Source organism: Vombatus ursinus, unplaced genomic scaffold, assembly GCF_900497805.2.
Source record: "Vombatus ursinus unplaced genomic scaffold, bare-nosed wombat genome assembly UNPS02014813.1, whole genome shotgun sequence".
Classification (NCBI taxonomy): domain Eukaryota; kingdom Metazoa; phylum Chordata; class Mammalia; order Diprotodontia; family Vombatidae; genus Vombatus; species Vombatus ursinus.
Genome location: NW_020954591.1, coordinates 34,914,550 through 34,937,236, shown reverse-complemented (window position 1 = coordinate 34,937,236; position 22,687 = coordinate 34,914,550). Strand labels below are relative to the sequence as shown.

The 22,687-nt window shown below is 42.2% G+C and overlaps 1 protein-coding gene and 1 pseudogene across 1 annotated transcript in view; both read left to right on the top strand.

Annotated features, from left to right (window-relative positions):
* The first annotated feature begins 998 nt into the window (after nucleotides 1-998).
* Nucleotides 999-22,687, top strand: part of LOC114022712 (glucose-6-phosphate exchanger SLC37A2-like) — a 28,576-nt gene continuing 6,887 nt past the window's right edge. Inside the window, exons 1-7 of the mRNA XM_027835090.1 lie at nucleotides 999-1,079; nucleotides 18,362-18,443; nucleotides 18,911-18,995; nucleotides 20,683-20,761; nucleotides 21,318-21,453; nucleotides 21,767-21,843; nucleotides 22,270-22,436. Coding sequence (XP_027690891.1) covers nucleotides 1,021-1,079; nucleotides 18,362-18,443; nucleotides 18,911-18,995; nucleotides 20,683-20,761; nucleotides 21,318-21,453; nucleotides 21,767-21,843; nucleotides 22,270-22,436 — 685 coding nt within the window. The 5' untranslated portion in view covers nucleotides 999-1,020. The remainder of the gene's footprint in view (nucleotides 1,080-18,361; nucleotides 18,444-18,910; nucleotides 18,996-20,682; nucleotides 20,762-21,317; nucleotides 21,454-21,766; nucleotides 21,844-22,269; nucleotides 22,437-22,687) is intronic.
* LOC114022754 lies at nucleotides 8,533-8,916 on the top strand (annotated as a pseudogene).

Genomic DNA, 22,687 nt, shown 5'->3' with positions numbered 1-22,687 from the left:
GGGTGGAGAGGGGGAACAGAGAGGAAAGTAGCAAATTGTTTCTCTCCTCTTCACCTGTGTAGACAGTCTCCATTTGTGTGTGTGTTCTTCCGTTACTTCTGCTGTGTGGGGACTCAGCCTCTGGCCTATATGCTTCACAGCCCCTCCCCACAGCCTATAATCCATTTTACAGATGAATTTCTCTCCAGTAACCCACAGGTTCCTTTTGGTGTCCCTGAACCCCTTCAGAGTACTATAGTCAAGAGGAATGATTCTTCTACCAGTCATGAGGAGGCACATTCAGTAACTTTCTTGGGCCTCAGTTTCCTCCTCTGTAAAATGAAGGGGGGTATTAGATGGTATCTGTGGTTCCTTCAGCTCTAGTTATATGATTTGACTAGAGTAAAGCTGGGCATTCTGATCTCACTTTAATCATGGCATAACTCAGCTTTTCCAAACCCAGGTTTCTGTACTATAGTTTCCTCTGTCCCACCCAGGCAACATCCTGTGCCTTGCCTTTATGGGAAGGTTTGGAAAGGGATAAGGCCGATGGATGTGGATGCAGGCCAAGCACTTTATGGGAAAGATAATGCTGGTGGGCTTACTTCAGTAGGCTCCCCAGTAGCCAGGCCAGAGAGTGTAGGGGCTCTGGGGTGGAATGGGAGAGGTCAGGGTAAGTTAGGGTTGAACTCGGGCAGATAGAGGTCCTTAGGCCCCAGAGCCAGGGAGGCGAAAATAAAGGCCGAATTAACCCAAGTTGAGAGGAGGTAGGGATGCGGGGGAGCGTTATGATAGGGGAGAGGGCTGGGGCTACGGCGGGGCAATTGGGCCTTGACCCAGCCGCTGGGAGAACAGTCATGGGGCGGGACAAAGCAAAGGGGCCGGGTCAGCTAGCTTTTGGCTTGGGGGTCGGGGGCGGGCCGAGCCGGCGGTGCATTTAAATCCAGCTCAGCAGCCACTGTTCAGTAAGCTTTCCCAGCTTTCCCGCACCTACTTCTTCTTCAACTTTAGGATAGTAGCCGGTCCCCTTGTCTGAGCACCATGCGGAGCTCCCTAGCTCCCGGCATCTGGCTTCTCCGCGCCTTCTCCAGAGACAGCTGGTGAGTAAGGGTTTTGGGGAGGAGATGGGGACCGGTCCGCGGGGCCTGACAACTTTGAGTCTGCAAACGTCGGGCCTCTCCTGCCTCTTCCCAGGCGTGACATCCCCTGGCTCGAGAATCTGGCGATCTAGCCTTTCGTGGTCCTCTGATAGATATCGAGGCCGGCTGTCCCAATAACACAGCGCGGGTCCGCGGCCAGAGTCCCAGCCTTGGAATTGCTGGGATGGGACGTGCGTATAGTATCCATTCTGGGAGCAGTTAGTGAAAACCCTCGGGGTGAGGGTGATGATACTTTAAGCACCCTTCTGCTTGAAGATTTCCAAAAACCTAGGCTACTATTTTTGATCACAACCTAGGGAAATTCAGGGTGTAATGGAAGTGCTTGAGATGGCTCGCTGGAGTTCTGCTTGGCTAGTTCTTTGATGTCTCTCTTGGCCTCTGATTGAATAAAACTTGTTTAATGTGGGAGGAGAGGTAAGACAGGTTGTGAGGATTGAAGGAGATGTGATGTGAATTGACTGGCCTCAGAGCCTAGGGTCTATTGATTAGAAAGCAGGAACATGCCAACAGAGCACAGATTTATCACCCAGTTATGTAGCTCCTGCTTCTTTGCTTGGCCCTCACCAACTAATTGCCAGTATCTGGGTAATTCAACTTATTTGGCTCCTCTAGTCATGGGGGTTGGGGAATGGGAAGGACAAACCTCTTTCCTAAAAAAAAATCTATCCTCCACTTGATCGAGCACCAGAAATTGGCAAAGCAACAGCAGCTTATGTTTATACAGTGCTTTAAGGTTTACAGAGTGCTTTCTTCAAAACAACTTTATAAGGTCAATAGCATATTATCTCTGTTTTACAGATGGGGGAAGTGTTCAGAGAATGACTTGTTCAAGGTCACACAGGTAGCAAAGATCTGAATTTTAGCTCAGGCTCCTAACTCCAAAGTTCAGCACCTTTCTTTGTTGTTCAATCATTTTTAGTGGTGTCTGACTCTTCCTGATCCAATTTGGAATTTCCTTGGCAAAGGTACTGGAGTGGTTTGCCATTTCTTTCTCCAGCTTATTTCATCAATGAGGAAACTGAGGCAAACAGGGTTAAGTGAATTGCCCAGGGTCACATAGCTAATAAGTGTCTGAGGCCAGATTTGAATTCAAGATGAGTCTTCCTGACTCCAGGCTGGGCACTATCCATTGCCCCATCTAGCTGTTTAGCACCTTTCTACTACCCACATTTGCCTTTCAGAGAAGTAGCAGGGCAAGATGTTCAACTAGATTTTCTTGCCAACACATATGCACACACTACTATCTTTGGAGGACCCCTAGTCTTACAGTTTTTTTCAGTCAGATCAACTGAATACATCTTCACCTCAGGAAGCTCCTCAGGGTTAGCCAGTCTTCAGATGGTCAAAGCGAGTTGGTCAAATTCCAGAGAAGGATTTAGACTCACCAGGAGTCAAAGACATAGGCAGAGCTAGGGACTAGTGGCTGGTAAGGTAGGGAGCCACCTCTAGGGTACACTATGGATAAATGCAAGTGTTTTATCTGCCTTATAAAGCTCCTAGGTATTTATTTCCTGATATTAAGTTCCATCTGTTACAGGGAAAGGTCAACACCTCCAGCAGATGGATTCAATTTTCAAGGTTTGCTAGGGTGCACAAATCTGGGAACAGTCCATAAGTATAACTAGACAGGTAAAATAAATCCTGGATCCTGCTTTGGGGAAGGTTTACAAGCTATATATAGTGTGTGTATATATATATATATATATACACACACACACAAGCAAATATAGTTCTAGAATTAAATGTTATTTGAATTGAGGCCTGACTTTGATCTCATGTATACCTAGACCCTTTGGAAACAGCAGTCAATAGGGTTTGGGAACTTGGGTGTGGTGACCCTGCAAGTCTGGAATTGCTATCTAGTGCTTTCCTTCTGTCTTGACCCCGGAGTCTTTTGGAGGATAAAACCTACAACTTCAAAAACACTATAGAGGAAGGTGGAATTTTGTTTGTTGTTTGGTTTTTTCATCCCCTGGACCAGGATGACCCAAAGGAACCTGGCAGCATAATCTGCAGATCAGGAAAGGTCACCTACTCACAGTGTTTCTGTGTGATCATTGGGAGTGAATTGCAGGTTATTCTACCTTCTTCTGTTCCTGGAAAGAACCTGGGGACAATCTCTGTTTGATAGGGGAGCCTGGCCTTTGCTGGGCTTTGTGTAAACGCAAATCTAGGTCAGCTTGATTATTGGCAGATCAGGTTATACCTCTCTGATCAACTCTGAAATCCAGTGCAGGGAGGCAGGACCTCCAAACCAATAGCAAAGTTATCTTAAACTGAGTGAGTGCCCTGCTGGTCCTAAGTCAGCTTAGCCCTTTTATTCTTCCTTGTCCTGGGTGTAATGCTGAAGAGGACAGTTAATCCATTAGATTCACCGATGGACGTGTCCAGACCTTTGAAGGAACAGATAATCTGCAATGGAGAAGATTTAGGGTAGAAGAAGAAAAGGAAGGATTTTTCTCATAGTATTCTTAAAGGTTGTTTTGTAGGATCTCTCTCTGGAGAGCTTTAGGTATCACAAAGATTTTCACATGATTGGGTTGGTTGGCAAAGGGATATATTAAATTCTGAGGAGGAACAGAATAGAATCAAGCCACAAATATTTAATGCTGCCTGTGACTATGGACAGGACAGAACTGAGGCTGTGAGAGATGCAAGAGATAAACATAGTCATCTACGCACACCCCAAAAGATAAAAATATGAGGTAATTTTTCATCATGTTAAATAAGTGGTATCATAAAAACCCAAGTTTACATAAAGCTTTACAGTGATGGGAATGTTGTACACACCTTGTCCTAGCTGAAATGTCGTAACACTTTTGTGATAATGCAATACATAGGTTATTACTTCCAATTTAAGGAAACTGAGATTTCACTACTTTAGCCACAAAGTCATTGCCACCAAATCCAGAACTCATTCTTATGATGCCCTCTCATAGTTAAGGTTATGGTGTATGGGCAAAGTTGTCAGGCTGAAAGAAGAAATGGAGCCTGAAATGAGGCAAGAGGTTAGCTTATTGCTAAGACCTTATTGAGACCTTATTGCTAAGCTTGTTTCTTTTCTTTGCGCATAGTAACAGAGTAATAAAAGCTTTTTTTTAAAATGAATTTTTATGGCTATATTTTTTTATTCCCAGTAGCCTTAAAAATAATATTTTAAAGAAAAAAATTTGGAATCAGCAAAACTGACTAATACATTAAAAAAAATCTGAAAATATGTGCATTGCACTAGAAGACTTCCCAGCTCTGCAAAGGAACTGAGTAGGGGTGAAGCTTTATTATATCTTTTTGGAGTCAGGTTTGTTCTTTGTAGTTTTGTGATATTCACTTTTAGTTCTTTTGTGGTCTTTCCATTCACATTTTTGCAGTTATTGTGTATATTGTTTTCTTGATTCTGCTTACTTCACTTTGTATAAGACCATGTAAATCTTTTCCTACTCATGTTTGTTGTTTCTTGGGGGGGTGGTAGTGCAGTGGAGAGCAGGAAATAACCATATAACTCCCACTGAGGGCCAGGCACTGTACTCACAACCCTGTGAGGTTGGTACTATTATTATCAAGCAATTTTACTGCTGAGTATACTGAGGCCATGAGAAGTTAAAGGACTATTCCAGGGTTACACATGTCTGAGGCAAGATTCAAATTTAGTTCTTCCTGATTCCAAGTCCAAAACTATCCACTGTGTCACCTAGCTGCCTTTAGCTGAGTATGCCTCCAAATAACTCCTGGAGGACTTACGGGCCAGGAAAACAGGTAACCTTGGCACCACTTTACAAACATTGTCTCATTTGATCCTCACAACAACCCTACCCTGTGAGATAGGTGCTGTTCTCATCCCCATATTACTGCTGAGGAAACTGAGACAGTCTAAGGTTAAGCAATTTGCCGAGGACCACACTAGTAAGTGTTTGAAGTTGCATTTGAACTCAGGTCTTTCTGACTCCAGACCCAGTGCTCTATGCATTGTGCCACTTAGCTTCCTCCAGCAGCATGGAATAATATTCCACTACATCATGTAACACAATTTGTTTAGTCATTCCCCCATCAATGATAATCTACTTTGTTTCCAGTTTTTTCCTACTACAAAAATGCTGCTATAAATATTTTGGCCTGTATAGGGACTTTATTCTTATCAATGACTTCTTTGGGGTATAAGGTAGTGGTAGAATCTCTGGGCCAAAGGGTATGGACATTTTAGTCCCTTTGTTTGCATAATTCCAAATTGCTTTTCTAAATGGTTGTATGGATTCACTGCTCCATCAGTCCCTGTACTTGTGTGCCTGTCTTCCCACAACCCCTCCAACTTTGACTTTTCCTGTCCTTTGTCATCTTTGCTAATTTTCTGGGTGTGAAGTAAAGCCCCAGGGTTTTGATGTGTATTTCTCATTGTTAGTGATTTGGAGCATTCTTTCCTATGGTTGTAAATAGTTTCCAATTCTTTTGAGAACTGTTTGTTCATTTCTTTGAGGACTAATATACTGGGGAAAAGTGTTTAGGCTTAGTTATAATCTGTTGTCTATATATCTGGGATATCCAGCCCTTATTTGAGAAATGTGCTATGAAGGCTTTTTTTTCCCCCCTTCTTTTTTTTATCTTAGGTGCTTTAAGTTTTGTGCAGAAGCTTTTCAATTCATATAATCAGTTATCTATTTTTTCTTTGTCAATTTGTTATTTATCTTGGCCTTTATCCCTTGTTTGGTTAAAAATGCTTGTCCTACCCATAGCTATTTGATCTGCTTCTCTTTCTAAATTTTTTTATGGTATAATCTTTGAAATTTGAAATCACATCCACTTATAATTTATTTTGGGATATGTTTTAAGTTATTGGTCTAAGCCTAATTTTTCCTAAATTGCTTTCTACTTTTTTCAATAGCTTTTTTTTTTTTTATCAAATAGGGAGTTCTTTCCTAAGTTGTTAATGTTTGCTTGTTGGGTGGTTTATTAAACACAGGGTTATTGAATTCCATTGTTTCTCATTCTCCCTCATTTAGACTGTTCTTTTATCTATTTTTTATTTTTAAGCCAATATCAAATGTTTTTCCATGATTGCTGCTTTATAATACAGTTTGAAGTCTGGAAGTGCTAGGCCCCCTTTATTCTTCCCCCTTTTCATTATTTCCCTTGATAATAAATTCTTCATTCTTTTTTACTGCTCCCTGGTAAATGGCTCTGTCAGGGGCATGGGCAGGGTTGCATTGAGAAGGGAGGGAAAACTCTTGATTTTGGAAGAGGGCTGAAGAACTAAAGTGAAGGTTTGGGGTTGGAAGGAACACCAGCAGCCTTGCCAGAGGTACCTGTTTTCTTGGCCTGTATGTCCTCTAGGAATTATTTGGGGGGCATACCCAGTTAGAGGCAGCTAGGTGGTACAGTGGATAATTTTGGACTTGGAGTCAGGAAAAACTAAGTTTGAATCTTGCCTCAGACTTGTGTAACCCTGGACCAGTCCCTTAACTTCTCATAGCCTCAGTTTACTTATCAGTAAAATAGGCACAATAATAATAGCACCTACCTCACAGGATTGTGATGAGATAGCATACGAAAAGCTCTTTGTAAACCTAGCTTTTTAAATAGATACTAGCTATCTGTCTTATCTTCATTTTATTCATTTGTTCATTCCGCAAGTATTCATGGCATCTCTATTATGTGTTTAAACTGTGGAGGGAGAAGGAGAGGGGGAGGTTTTAAAGAAATGCATATGTCCATAGTTCCTGCCTTCAAAGTTACTTTCTGGTTGGGGAAGTGACATTTACATTTAAATAGCTGCTATACAAAGGAGAATGTAGTAAGTAGCACCAGGATGTACATACTATGCTATAGGGGAATTCAGAGGAGGTAAAGAGCACTTCTCTTTGCTGACTGTTGAGTTGGGCTATTAAGGATTAATAGAATTTTAATAGATAGAAATACAGTGAGAGAAATTGGAGGGGTGTGGGATGTAAAAAGGTGCCAGAAGGAAGTAATGATGCTGGCCTAGGAGCTGGCATGCCCCCAGCCCCTGAGATTGCAAATGCCAGGTATGTTTAGGGAAAGGCTGGAAGTTGAGTTTCAGTGTAGTTTGTAGGGTTAGTTTATGGGGGTGTTAGAAGTAAAACTGGAAAGACAGATTGGTTGGAATCTGTTTGTGGAATGTCCTCCTCTCTGCAGGAGTAATTAAAACCAGTTAAGGTCAGAATTAATATTCAAATGCTTCTTTCCAAGAAGGAATACTGTTATACTTTCCCTGGAGATGTGGAGATCATCTGTTTGTAAATGATGCTCACCTAGGGCAGGTGGACAGTTTCTGATCATCTGATCATCCATGTTTTTGGTCTCCATATTAGGTGGCATCTAGTCTCAGTTATGAGAGCCCTAGTACCCAGACAGGATGATTAGTGGTACCTGAGTCATTATCTGGGAGGAGTAGAAGACCTTGGCATTCACTAATACTGAGCCTGACTGGTTGCCTGCCTGCCACACCACATCTTGGGGTGAGCTGGTAGGAATGCCTCTGAAGATCTGTGTGGTTGATATTTGTGTGTCTTTTTGGCCTATGCCTCACCCAAAGTACCTCCACAGGGTATTGGCTATAAAGGTTTAGAAAGGAGATGACTGGGAGAGAGAGAGAAAAAGAATTTCACTGAGTTCAGTAGTAAAGAGAAGTAGGTACAGAAGAAGTAGGGAAGAAGGTAACATAGGCATAGACATAGCTAGAGGCCGGAAATGCCCATTTTAACTCTGTTTTTCAGAGAAGGTCAAGTCTGAGCACCTGATGTAAAATGAATCTGTTTTCTGAAAGCCCTGATACTGAATCTCATTTCATCTTAGAAGACCCAGATGAGGGTCACACAGGTTTCCTCTCTGATTTCTGTGGTCATTTTGAAGAACACAGACAGGATCATAGATTCAGAACTGGAAGGGACCCTAGATGTCATCTGGTCCAACTCCTTTTTATAGATGAGGAAACTGAGGCCCAGAGAGGTTAAGTCACTTGCTTGAGGTCGTATAAGTGGTAGAGTTGGAATTTAAGCCTCATTCCTTTGACTCCAAGTCTTACATTCTTTCTAGGACTCAGCATTGCCTAATTGATAAGGCCTTACTAGTGCTTCTTCTTCTTCTTCTTCTTCTTCTTCTTTTTTAAGCAATTGAGGTTAAGTGACTTGCCCAGAGTCACACAGCTAGTGAGTGTCAAGTGTTTGTCTGAGGCCAGATTTGAACTTAGGTCCTCCTGACTTCAGGGCCAGTGCTCTATCCACTGTGCCACCTAGCTACCCCTGTTAGTGCTTCTAAAAAATTAAAAAAAAAAAAGATTTCCTTAGCCTAGGTGTTCCCACAATCATGGGGTGCTCTGAAGAGGAAGGAGAGGGACTTCTTTGGGCCAGATTTCCACATGAAAAGATGGAAAGGCTGGCCCTTCCTTTCCAACCTGGTCCCGGGCAGGATGGCTCCCACAAAGAAGGATGGAGAGAAAAAGAAGGGATGTTCTGCCATCAATGAGGTGGTGACCAGAGAGTATACCATCAACATTCACAAGTAGGCTTCAAAAATCGAGCTCATTGGCTGTAAAGGAAATCCACAAATTTGCCACAAAAGAAATGGGAACTCCAGATGTACGCATTGACACCAGACTCAACAAAGCTGTTTGGGCCAAAGGAATAAGGAATGTCCCACACCGTATCCGAGTGCGTTTGTCTGGGAAATGCAATGTGGATGAAGATTCACCAAACAAGCTGTATACGTTGGTTACTTACATGCCTGTCACCACTTTCAAAAGCTTACGGTCAACGTGGATGAAAACTAAATTGAACTTCATTTAAATAAAATTGCAAAATCTCAAAAAAAAAAAAAAGAAAAGATGGAAAGGCTGATGGAGTTATGGCTAATGGATATGACAGTGTCCCTAACACCCCAACTCTCATGACTGGAGGAGGTCATTTCCATCAGCTGCCCCCCCTTCCTGTTTTCTATTCCACTCAGCATGTAGATTCATATACATAAATGTCTGGGGCTTCACAACTAGTTGTGGAAGCAGGACTGACCATGCAGTGTACCCTGTTCAGTCAAACCTTGTTCTCCTGACCTTATGAAAAGCTATGTTGACCTTACAGGAAAAAGGGGTCTTTATTTGGTTGTGAAAGTTGATGATTCTCTCTTCTGTAATGAGAATGGGAGAGGGGATTGAGCAGAATCAGAACTGTGTCAGTGGTATTGCTGAAGAGAGAGATCTAGCGCCCCAGGGCTAGGGAGATTGGGGTGGGCCTTGGGGGGGTGAGGGAAGGCACTGGGAACTGTTGTTATCTTTCTTTGACATCTGCCTTTTTGCCTTATCCTGGAACATAGTAGGTTCTTAATAAACTATAATGAATGAATGGATGAATAAATGAATGAATACATAAGTCCCCTTCGGGACAGATAATGTTTTTAATAAAATTCAACAAACATTAAAACATTTACTATGTGCAAGGTGTGGTGTTAAGAAGTTGGAGTAAAAGGCAAAAATGAAAGTGTCCTTGTGAGCTTTTCTTTCTCCTAGGATGATGATGATGGTGAAGAAAACAATAAAAGTGACAATAATAATAACTATACATTTCTATTGTGCTTTGGGGGCAGCTAGGTGGCACAGTAGATTGAATGCTGAAACTGGAATCAGGAAAGACTCATCTTTGTGAATTAAAATCTGGCTTCAAACACTAGCTGTGTGACCTTGGGCAAGTCACTTAACCCTGTTTGCCTCAGTTTTCTCATCTGTAAAATGAACTGGAGAAGGAAATGGCAAACCACTCCAGTATCTTTGCCAAGAAAACCCCAAATGGGATCACTAAGAGTTGGACATGACTGAACAATAACAAATTGTGCTTTGAGGTTAACTAAATATTTTCTTTACAGCAATCCTGTGAGGTATATAGTGAAGATCCATTTTCTAGATGAGGCCAATGAGGCTGAGACTACGACTTGTGCGTGGCCAAACTTTTTTAGTACAACCAGAAACTAGGATTTAGTGCTTTTCCTTTTCAAACTACCTTGTATTCATTGTGTATGTATTCTATATATATTTATACATGTTGTATCACCCATTACAATGCCCTCTTCGAGGGCTGAAACGGTTTCATTTCTCTCATTGCATCCCTAGCTCGTAACACAATGTCTGGTACATAGTTGGTGCTTAATAAATGCTTGTTGATTGATTGACTACCTTTTGAGTCAAGAGCTTTTCTATTACACCATAGTAGGAGGGTTTGAGTACAATGTATGGGGTGGGATGGGAGAGAATGCTCACACAGGGTGGAGCTTAGAGCATGGATTTCCATAGAATTCTGAAAAGGATCATAAGAGGTCATCTTATCATATCCTACCTCCATTATCCCAGAGAGGTGAAGGTTTATCTTATTTTAAATCCCTTCAGAGGGAACACTAAATCTGTGAATCCCTCATGAGAGTCCAACTGGTTAGCTTTTAGGCCCTTTCTGGCCCTGGATTGATCATCTAAAGATTCAATGACTTAATCTCTTGTCACCTGTTCCGATGCCTGCCAATGCTCACTGTCTAGAAGTTATCCTAGTTGTCTGAACTGAACCCTCAGACTGAAGCTTCAGCCAAAGTTCTTTCATTCTGTCCTGGATGGAAATGGGGCGTAGTTGGTCCTGTCTTTATGACAGTCCTTACATAGGCACAGGCAGTTCATGATTCAGATTCTCTCCAGCTCAGCCTTTCCTTCTTAAGACAAAGTAATCATTCCTAGTTCTTCAAATTTTTCCTCATGGGTGGTGCAGGAAGTTAGGAAGACCTGAATTTGAATCCTGCCTCAGATACTTACTAGTTGCGTGCTTCTGGGCAAGTCAGTTAGCCTCTGCCTACTTCAGTTTGTTCATCTGTAAAGTGGTACTAATACTAATTAAAGCTCTATATAAATTCTAGCTATTGTTGTTACTGTTATTGTTTTCCTTGCTTTCCTCTGAACCTACCTAAAAGAATCTTGAAATTGCTTTTGTTTCATTTGTAGCCTTCCTGGGAAATACAGTGTTCAGGGCTAGTGGTGGTGGTAAATGGTAGGTTTGTAGGGTCAGATTTTGAGCTAGAAAGGGGTTTAGAGATTATGCCCAAAAAGGTAAAGTGACTTGCTTAAGATCTAGGAGTGTGCCGGTAAATGTTTAACAACTGTCTCTCTTGGGGGAAAAATGTACATATAGCCTGCATTTTTAATACATTGCTTTCTAAAATTTAGAGAATCGACCAAATCAACCAAAAATCAACCAAAAAAATTCCCTGATTTGTAGCCGTTGCTTTTCTAATGTGTAACTGGTCACACTGAAAATTTAACAATCAGCTCCAATTTAAGCTGGCACCTGTACTCCCCTGCTAAGGTCACACAGTAGGTGGCAGAGGCAAGATTTTAACCCAAATACTCTAAGATGCCAGTATGCTCTTCTAATCCTGTCCCTGGGTTGTTCTTAGGGGAGGGTCTAACTCCTGAGTGCTCTGTGACACTTGGTTTTGACCATATCTAATAGTTGTAGTAAGACCTACCAGCTATAAAACTCACAATCAAGGTTTATAGTTGTCCTTATTGCTCCAGGTGGGTTTGAGAGGGTGATAAATCAATTCATCAGCAGTGATTATAGACTTATTTGTCAAAAGTATTCATCTTGGCTCTTTGTCCCCAGGAGAAGAGGGGTAGTGATGTCCATAGTACTGGGAATGGGAATTCTTTCGGAAGCTGTCCCCATTACATAGTTGGATAGAAGAATGCCTGGCCTCCTATGAGAGATTGATGTAAAAGAGAATGCCAAGGCTCCTTAAGCAATGCTGAATGAGAGAGGCAGTCCTCCTGTCCTGAAGTCATGCCATGTGGAACCAGGACACCAGCATTCACTAAGATATCTGTGCTAGAGCCTTAGGTCACTCTCTTTAGGGCTAGGGGAGAACTGAAGGATGTCATGGGATTGGAAATATAGGAGGGAGAGATGGTCCAAAATCTATACTGAGAAATAAAAAGTCCTGGTGGTGGTTGGGGCAGCAGGAGAAGGTGGGGGGAGGGACTAGTAACTAGTGTTCCTCATAGTTGTTCCTCTTTGTGTTTTTTGTCCATACTTGGACAATTCTATGAGTTCTTATCCAATGTGTACACATGTGCTTAATAAATATTTACTAACAGATGATAATAGACACTAAGACTCCCAGTGCAGCTTTTATTGGAGTAGTAATAGTTCATTAGTTGCCCTTAATTCTCAAAGGGGACCAAAATGACATCACTATGTTAGAGTCAAGTTATAGGGTGTCCGACTATGGCTGATCGGACCAAGATGAGCTTGGAATGCTCTACTGCAGGCCAGGCGCAAATAATCCATGTGAACATTTGGAGTAGATTCTCTAAATTTGTGGTTTCTTTTGAGCTACTTCAATTCTGCTTTGTTCATAGAGCATAGCACCTTCTCTGCTGAGGGCATGCCATTCTGAGCAGTCCTGTGCCAGTGTCTTCCATGTCACACAATCAATTCCAAAGTTCTTATGAGAGACTTTGAGAGTGTCCTTATATTGCTTCTTCTGACTACCATGTGAGTGCTTGCTCTGTGTGAATTCTCCATAAAATAGTCTTTTAGGCAAGTGTACATGTGGCATTTGAACATCATGGCCAACTCAAAGTAGTTGCACTCTCTGCAGTACATCTAGGGATGTACACATTGATAATGAGATTGATGCACGCATTGCTAGGAGTTAGCTCAGTGTTTGGAGACTCCAAAGGAAAATGTGGGAGAGAAGAGGTATTAGACTGACTACCAAACTGAAGGTCTACAGAGACATTGTGTTGACCTTTTTGTTGTATGCCTGTGAAACCTAGACAGTATACTAGTGCCATGCCAGGAAAGAGAATCACTTCCATTTGAATTGTCTTAGGGAGATTCTGAAGATCATCGGGCAGGATAAGATACCAGTAATAGCCCAGGAATAGGGATGTATAAAAGTGAGCAAAGGCTCTAGAAGGGTCCAGGTGAGTCCAGACTCAGTTCAGGGTCAACAGGGACAAACCTAGCAGAAATGAGTATAATTTGTCCTTTCTTTCTTCTTTTTTTTTTTTTTAGGCAATTGGGGTTAAGTGACCTGCCCAGGGTCACACAGCTAGTAAGTGACAAGTGTTTGGTCTGAGGCTGGATTTGAACTCAGCTCCTCCTGACTTCAGGGCCAGTGCTCTATCCACTGCGACACCTAGCTGCCCCATAATTTGTCCTTTCTGAAGGACTCCTAGGTAAAGGGCTAGCCAGGCCCAACCCAGCTGACACGATAAGCTTTTGCATAGTACATTGGAAAGAACATAGATTCTGGAGTCAGAGAACCTGGATTCAAGTTCACCTCTCATACTTACTTGTCTGACCTTGGGTAAGTCACTTAACATCTCTGATATCATAGGACCATATATTTAGAGTTGGTAGGACCTTCAAGGCCATTGAGTCTAACCTTATTTTGTTGACATGAGCCTCAGTTTCCTTCCTCATTTGTAAAATGAAGGGGTTAGAATGGATGACTGCTAAAGTCCTTTCTAGATCTACTATGAAGTTAAGATAATATTAAGAAATAGTCCTATAATGGCCTCCTTGATGTTTCTTGAACAAGACTCTCCATCTCTTACCTTTGGGCAGTTTCACTGGCTGTCTCCTGTATGTGGAATGCTCTCCTTCCTTTTTGCTTCCAGGGCTTCCCTGGCTTCCTTCAAATCCCAGTTAAAATCCCACCTTCTACAGGAAGCAGTTCTTGATACCCTTTAATTCCTGTGCCTTCCCTCTGTTGATTGTTTCCAATTGTTCTGTACATGGCTTGTTTGCATATAGTTCTTTACGTATTCTCTCTCCCATTAGACTATGAGCTCCTTAAGAGAAGGTGCTGTTCTTTAACTTTCTTTATATCCTCAGTGCTTACCACAGTGTCTGGCATATTTTAGGCACTTAATAAATGTTTATTGACTGAATGATTATGCATTTGTATACTATTTTAATGCTTTTTCCTTTTGAGACTAGGTCTCTTTATCTCACTCAGGCTGGAAGGTACAGTAGCCCCTCATAGCCCAATCCTACTATTAATTGGTATGGAAGCTTTGACTTGCTCCATTTCCAACTTGGGCTGGTTTGCCCCTTCTTAAGCAGGCTAATGGTTCCTCCCCTACTTCTACTCTTGGAGGTCACCATTTTGGTGCTAGACGTAGTACAGAAACCCAATTGGCTTCAGCTTATTGCAACTCAGAATTCCAGAATTCAAGTGATCCACCAGCTTTTGTCTCCCTCAGGAGCAGGGATTATAGGCATGCATCACCATACCTAGCTATCTTAACTTTTAAAAATACTTTCACATTCAGTATTATCAACTATAACACTGAGAAGTAAGGTTTGTCTAAGTTCTCACATCTAGTTAGCAGAAAGCAAGTCTCTTTTTAAGGTCTTTTGATACCCACCCCCCACCCCCCACCATGTACTTTTACCACTGGACTGAATTTTCCCTTTGCCTCTGTGTTCCCTCAAGGAGTCCAGCCAGGTATCCTATTCAGATTCTCTTTGGGTGACCAGCTTGGACTTTGGAGGAAGGTCAACAGGAGGCAGTTTGAGGCCTTCCCTTGGACTTCTGGAATGGGAGCACTATTGCCATTCTAGTAACTGACCAGGTGCCATTTGGTGGGGGTCCAGAACATTTTGTCATCAGTTCAACCCAGCAAATATTTGTAAGTGGCTGCCTACTGTTATGCAAGATACTTCATTTGTCTCTTTGCCTTTTAATTGGCTGTCCCCCATGCCTCGAATTCTCTCCCTCCTCATCCCTGACTTTTGGCTTCCTTCAAGTTTGAGCTAAAATCCCACCTTCTGAAGGAAGTCTTTCCCAGTCCTTAATGTTAGTGCTTTCCCTCTGATGTTATTGCCATTTAATCCTGTATGTATCATGTTTGTACATAGTTGTTTGCATGTTCTTCCCTCCCATTAGAGTGTTAGCTCCTTGAGGACAAGAACTGTTTTGCTTATTCTTTGTATCCATAGAACTTAGAGCACTGCTTGGTGCACAGTAGGCACTTAACAAATGTTTGTTGTTTGCCTCTCATTTCTATCTTTTCTTTTTACATAAACCCAGTATGTTTCTTCACCTCTGTCAAAATAACACCTCTGTTAAAAGCCCTCCTAACAAACAAGTACAGTCAAGTAAAAGAAATTTACATATTGACATGTCTTAATATGCATTCCCCATTCTGTACCTCTAGTCTATCACATCTCTGCAAAAAAGTGAGAAACATGCTTCATCTTCTACCTTCTGGAGTTGTGATTGGTCATTGCATAGATCAGAATCCTTACATTTTTCAAAGTATTTTTCCTTTACATTATTGTAAGGTCATATAAATCATTCTCCTGATTCTACTCACTTCACTATTCCTCAATTCGTGGAAGTCTTCCCATGGTTCTCTGAGTTTCCCATTCATTATTTCTTATGACATAGTACTATTCCATTACATTCATGTGACATAATTTGTTCAGCCATTCTCCCAAATGATGGGCACCTACTTTGTTTTCAGATCTTTGCTACAATAAAGCAGAGGCCTAGAGACAGAAATGTACAGGTCTCATTGGGAAACAAAGAGCAATTTGCTGTTATAAATATTTTTGTACATGTGGGTCGTGTTCCAGTATCTTTGATTTCTTTGGTGGTATTAGGGGTATTGCTAATTCAAAGGGTATACACGATTTCATTTCCTTATATTTTAGAAATGAGACATTTATCAGAGAAATTTATTGCAAAGATTTTTTCCTTAATTAACTATTTCCCTTCCAATTTTAGTTGCATTGGATTTGTTTGTCTAAGCCTCACATTTTGAAGGATATTAATAAATTGGAGCATGTTCAGAGTAGGGCAACTAGGATGGTGAAAGGCCTTGAACCCATGTTATATAAGAATCAGTTAAACAAACTTGGGACCTTTAGCCATGAGAAGGGACAACCTCAAGTATTTGAAGCATGTAGAAAAGGGATCAGAAATTCAATCAATGAACGTTTACATGTCAGGCACTTTGTTCTGTGGACATAAAGAATAACCAGAAATAATCCCTGCCTTCAAGGAACGTATATTACAATGGAGGCGGGGCAGGATGGGAAAGAACTACATGTGAATAAGTAGATATATCAAGGATAGATACTGAGTATCTGGAAGGTAATCTCAGAAGGAAAGGCACTAGTAGCTTGGGGGAACCAGGAAAGATTTCCTGTAGAAGCTGGGATTCAAAAGAAAGCCAAGAAATTAAAGAAATTGCTTCAATCCAGTTTTGTCTGGTCCAGGTTATACCTGAGTCTGCCTAGTATCTGTACACACACACACTAATGATCATTGCTGTCACAAAATGAAACCATGCAAAATTATTGCTTGTTTATGCAATACTCTTAAGTAAAAGGAGAAGGACCTTGGTGACTGGGAGGGTGATGGTGCCATGAACAGAAAGAGTGAAGTTAGGGAGAAAGGCAGGTTTTTTGTGGGGAGAAGAGGAAGATAAAACGTTCAGTTTTGGACCTACTGAATTTGGGATGCCAGAGCTACATATAAGTAGAGATGATAGTCATAACCCATATTTATAAAGTCCTATAGAGTTTACCAAGTGCTTTCTTCACAACAACCCTGCGGGGTAGGTAGTACAAGAATGATTATCTCTGTCTTATAGCTGAAGAAATTGAGGTTTGAACAGGTGAGTACCTTGCCCCCGGTCACACAACTACTGAGTGTTGGAGGCAAGATTCAAACCCAAATCATTTCTGCTTCTAAGTCCAGAGATTTCCCCATCATGTCCCAAAGTTTTCCAAGGATTTCCTCCCCCTCCTTAGATTCTAAAGGTAATTATGGTCATGACTTTTGCTTTCCTTGGCCCCTTTTTTTTATCTTAGTTTGGTTCCTTGGGACTGCCCTCCCTGCCAGGAAAGCAGACAATGACTCAGACCCAGGGACCGGAATTCCACTCCTTGAGTGGAATGGGGCAGGGGCCATGGGGCAGGAGGGTGACAGTGGAAACTTTGAGCAGATTTATTTCCATTCCTAGCCAGTGCACCCAATTAGGAGAATATTGGGCTATGTGAGGTACATGAGCTACAAATGAAAAGATGAAAAGTCTTTGAAGGCAAGGCAAAGGTAGGCTGAGTTGGGATTAGGCAGGACTCTGGTAGTTTTCTGTGCTTGACTCATGTCAGGACCCTCTCCCCCTCTGAGCCTCAGTTTCCTGAGAACTCTTGGTAAGGAGACAACATAGTATAGTAGAAAGTGCTGAATTTCTGAAGCCCTGAGTTCAAATCCCAGTTATACCATTTATTACCTATGTGACCTTGGGCAAGTCATGTAACCAAATGATTAGGTTAAAAAGTTAACCACTGAGATTCCTTCTAGCTATAGGGCCATAATCCTAAAAAGTGGATGTCCCTGCAATTATAGAAAAGCACAGCTGGAGAGTATAGTGTGTATATCTTTGGTTGGAATAGATGGTTAGGATGCAGAGAAATTGGGTACATAGTTAGTTAGGCTCAGAAAATCTGTCCCAGAAAACAGTCCCAACCAAAGGGTATAAGGGGAAAAAGATATTGAGTATAGTAATGGTGAGAACAGTCTAAGCTCTGCTATAGTACATCTTATATAGCTGGGAGAAATTCATTCTATCTCCATCTCTGGAAGGGACTCTTCACTTGACGTTCTGGGAGTCTTCCTCCTTTATCATCAGGACTAGTCTACAAAATGGGCCCAAATCTGCTTTTCTTAGCTGCTCCCATAAAGGTGGACCCAGGTTCTTTCCTCTATTTTAAAGAAAGAAAAAGAGACAATAGAAGGGAGGTAGAGAAAGGTACGGGCAGGAAGGATTCTTGGTCCATGGTGATAATAAGTCAGCCCTGCTGAGATGTATTGCATAATTTGGGGATGGAGTAGTAGGTGGGAACCTCACTGGCTATTATCATCCCCCTCCCCCTGCCTAACTCTTGAGTCCCACTTCTGGGCATAGGAATGAATATTGTCTCCCCTCTTGCCTTTTTGAATTCCAGCTCAGTATTCCTAGATCTTTTGATTTGCTTCTGTTAATTTCTAGACCAAGTAGTTCTTTACTGAGTTCTTTCTGAGGAATCATGTTACAAACCCAAGGAATCTAGAGAATGGAAATATGTGTATCATGAATCCTGGCCTTGTGGATCCCGGTGGATTGGTGCTGCCAACTACAACTGCTTCCTGTTGACTAAGATGCCTTTCCCATTCTGTTTCAGGTACCGGGGCCTTATTCTGCTGCTCACCTTTCTCATTTACACCTGTTACCACATGTCTAGGAAGCCAATCAGTATTGTCAAGGTGAGGCCAGGGAAAAGCCAGGGTAAGAGCTAGAGTGACTTGTGGGAGGAAGTAGTCCTACGCTGGGAACACCCTTGGCTAGCAGGATGTGCTCTCAGAGTCCTAAAAGACAGGTTCTTACACATTCTCAGGTGTCTGGCACGTGTTTTCTCCTCCCATTCTCCTTGAGAAGGGAATTAGCTCCCCCCACTTCATCCTAGGCCCTCTTCTCCATAGCTCCCCTTGCCTCACTTTTCATGTGCATTTACTTTGCATGAGCTATCAGCCAAGAGGTGTAGGCACAAGAGACCAGGAAGCCATGTGAGGCTTTGGGAGCAGGGAGGGGCAGTATGTTGTGAGTAGGAGTTAGGCTAGAGAATCTGACTGGGTGGGATTGGATCTTGGGGATGAAGGAGGCTCAGGGTTCTGTTGCAGCTGGGCCTCTCTGTCAGTGGTATGACTCTTAGGCTAATCCTTTGCTTCCTCAGAGTCAGCTGCATCAAAACTGTTCAGAGCTAGAAAGGCCCGACAACAACTCCAACAGCACCACATGGTGTTACTGGGCTCCATTTGGTAAGAGCCTGGCCGCATTTTCCCACTCTTCTTTTTCTGCCCTCTACCCTTAATACTTGCCCAAACTCTGCCTTGAGTAAGAGGAGTGGATGGGCTTTGTGACGACTAGTGAAAAACTGATCCCTTGGAAAGATATAGGATTGAGATTTAGTACTTTGTCCTGTACCTATCTAATGCACTTATCAAGTAATAAAAGTTTTTATCTGTGTTTTTGTCTTATGCCTCTATTAAATAAGTGTTAAGAGGACAAGGATGTGTCTTATCTCAACTTTGTGTGTTTCCCAGCACCTACCATTGTGTCCTATATGTATGTATATATGTATGTCTGTATGTATGTAGTACGCATTGTTCAAGTCACCAGTGATTGCTTGCCATAACTTACTATATTTTCCCAGTCCTCATCCTTTTCGACCTTTCTGCAGCACGATACTGTTGCTCTCTCTTCTCTGGGTTATGATACTCCTCTTTCTTGGTTTTCTTCCCACTTGTTTGACTACTCCTCAGTCTCCTTTGCTGGCTTATCACCCACGATATGCCCCCAACTGTGGGTATTCTGGGCTCTCTTGTCATTTTGTACTATATTGTCTTGGTAACCTCACGAACTCATATAGATTTAATTACTATCTCTATGTTCATGACTCTTAAGACCTATATCCAGGCCTAGTCTCTCTTCTGATCTCTAGTCTTGCAACACAGACATTTCTAACTGGATGATTTGTAGCTATCTCAAAATCAAATTATTCAAAACAGAACTCATTCTCTTTCCCTTAACACCTCCTACCCTCCTGCCATTTCTGTCAAGGTCACCACCATCCTTCTCGTCCTCTAAATTTGCAACCTCAGTGTCATCCATAACATCTCACTTTCATTCCTACATAGCCACTCATTTACCAAATCTTTGACATATATCACCTTCTCCTTGCTCACAAAGCCACCCCAATTGTTTAAGCCCTCATTACTTCTTATCTGAAGTACTACAGTAATCATCTGTTTGGTCTCCTGGCCTCAGGTACCATTTCTGTCCAATCCATCCTTCACACAATTGCCAAACTTGTTTATGTAAAGGGCAGGCATGACCATGTCACTTCCCTACTCAATAAACTCCAGTAATTCCCTATTTGCTCCAGGATCAAATGTAAATTCCCCTGCTTGGCATTTAAAGCCCTTCACAATCTTGCCCTGACTTACCTTCACAGCTTTATGATGTATTCCTTACTTTTTGAACACTGTAGTGCAGCTAAATTGGCTTTCATCTTCTATCTCTGCACCTATACCCATGACTGAAGTACATATCCTCCTCACCATCATTTCTCAGAATTGTTAATTTTCTTCAAGGCCAGCTGCAGTGCTACTTTCAACAGGAGACTTTTCTTGACCTTCTCTCCCTCTAGCTACTACTGCTTTCTTTTCCAAATCACCTTGTATCCATTTTGTCTCTCTCTCTCTCTCTCCGTGTGTGTGTGTGTGTGTGTGTGTGTGTGTGTGTGTATCTTTGTCTCTCAGGATGGAATGTAAGTTCCTTGAAGGCAGGGATTTAAGTCTTTGCATAGACCTATATGTATCTGGCATATACACTTAATAAGTGTTTGATTAACAAATTGGTGGTGGTGGTAGCTGGGAGAGTTGAGAAAGGCTTCCCATTCTGTGGCAGTCTGATTGAGGAGGCTTCTTTTTCATTTGTTTCCAGATCAGGACAACTACTCACAACTGCTGGGGGGTGTGGACGATGCTTTTCTGATTGCCTATGCTGTTGGCATGTTCATCAGGTATTAAGGGAGAGACAGAGCCATCCCTAGCATAGAATAAATCAGGATAATTTTTCTTAAGTATCTTTGTCAGAACTAATATATTTATTTAAGGACACGCCAGCAAGATGGGCAAGGAGGTGTCTTAGCTAATGCAGAGACCAAATACATACAAATCAACCCTTATCATTCCCCACAGACAAAATCCCCTAGACATAGGGCTCTTCCTTACTTTCTCCCTGCTGGCTGCCTATTTATAACTTGTTTTCCCTTTTAAGGCTGCCTTTGATCAGTGATTTTTAATCTCTAGGCAAAAAGGTGGAGTTGCCTCTTTGCCACCTCAGACTGCCCCCTTTCTGACTCATGGGTTGCCCTTGATTAATCATTTTTCATCTGGATAAAAATGTTGAGGGGAGCCCTTCTTTTGTTATAATCTAGACATCCAAATTCCTTAGGAAACATTTACCTTAATGGTAGGTGGAGCTGGGGAGGAGAGCAGGTATGAGTTCTGGCTTGGGTGGCAGGTCTGGGCTATGACTGGAATATTTTTTGAGATTAAATGATTAATTTTCTTCAGTGGAATTTTTGGGGAGAGACTTCCACTCCGCTATTACCTGTTTGCTGGAATGCTGCTGAGTGGGATTTTCACTTCGCTCTTTGGCCTGGGTTATTATTGGAACATTCACCAACTGTGGTACTATGTACTTGTCCAGGTACAGGTTCCCCTCCCTTTTTCAGATTTATTTTCCTGCCCCAATTCTTCCTCCATCCCTGCTCCCATTCCTCTAAATCCAACCTGTCTTCTCTGCTCTTTAATCACTAGTTGGGAGGACATAGGACCAGAAGGGCATTTTGTTTTGTTTTTGTTTGTTTTTAGCTCTGTGAAGGGTTTGTGTATGGTCTTTGAGTAGTATGGGCAGAGCTTCATTCCCAACTTCTTGCTCCCCTCCCTGCTTTTCAACTCCAGACCCTTGAAGTTAATCTGTGCCCATCATTCATGTTCCCTTAACTCTTCTCTTTCTGTAGATCTTTAATGGACTGGCACAGACCACAGGCTGGCCATCGGTGGTGACCTGTATTGGTAACTGGTTTGGGAAGGGAAAGTGAGTATAGGCATGGGGGGGGGGAGAAGGGGAGAAGGGAGGGAGGAATAGGAATTGGAGGGTGCTTAGAAGAAGAAGAAGAGAGAGAATACCCCAAGCTGTGGGTATGGATTTCACTGGTGGAAGATTTCACTGGTGAAGGGTGATGGAGTAATTGCATTTGGGACTCCAAAGAAGTGGGACTAAGTAGAGAGAGAACTCATCTGGAAGGTGTTAAGATCCCTCCATTCTCTTCCTATCTGACCAGGTGACATAGATCAGTTCCCTTCCTTGCTAACAGCCTCAGTTGCCCCTTAGGTGATGAGGTGCTTTGAGCTCATCAGATGAGATATACCTCATGAAATTCTCAATTAGCTCCTTGACCTAGGGCTAGGTTGCTAACCTTTCTACCTCCTTTCTCCTCCATCTTCCTCTTTCCATCTCTAGGCGTGGATTTATCATGGGTATCTGGAACTCCCACACATCTGTGGGCAACATACTGGGCTCCCTGATTGCAGGTATCTGGGTGGATTCAGCTTGGGGCCTGTCCTTCATCGTGCCTGGTGTTGTCATCGCTGTCATGGGCCTCATCAGCTTCTTCTTCCTTGTTGAGTGTGAGTGGAGAACTAGCTCCTGGGCCTTCTCCTTTCCCAGGATTCTCTAATGAGCATCATACTAAATTTTTGTTTTTCTAGCCTGAAGGTTTTCCTGTACTTAAGGAGCTGAGAAAAAGAGATGACTAATGTTAACTCACATTTGTGTAGCACTTTTAAGTTTATTGTGTTTTCCTCATAGCCATCCTCTGAGGCACGTGATATGCTAGCATTATCTCAGTTTTATAGATGATAACACCAAGACTTTTTTT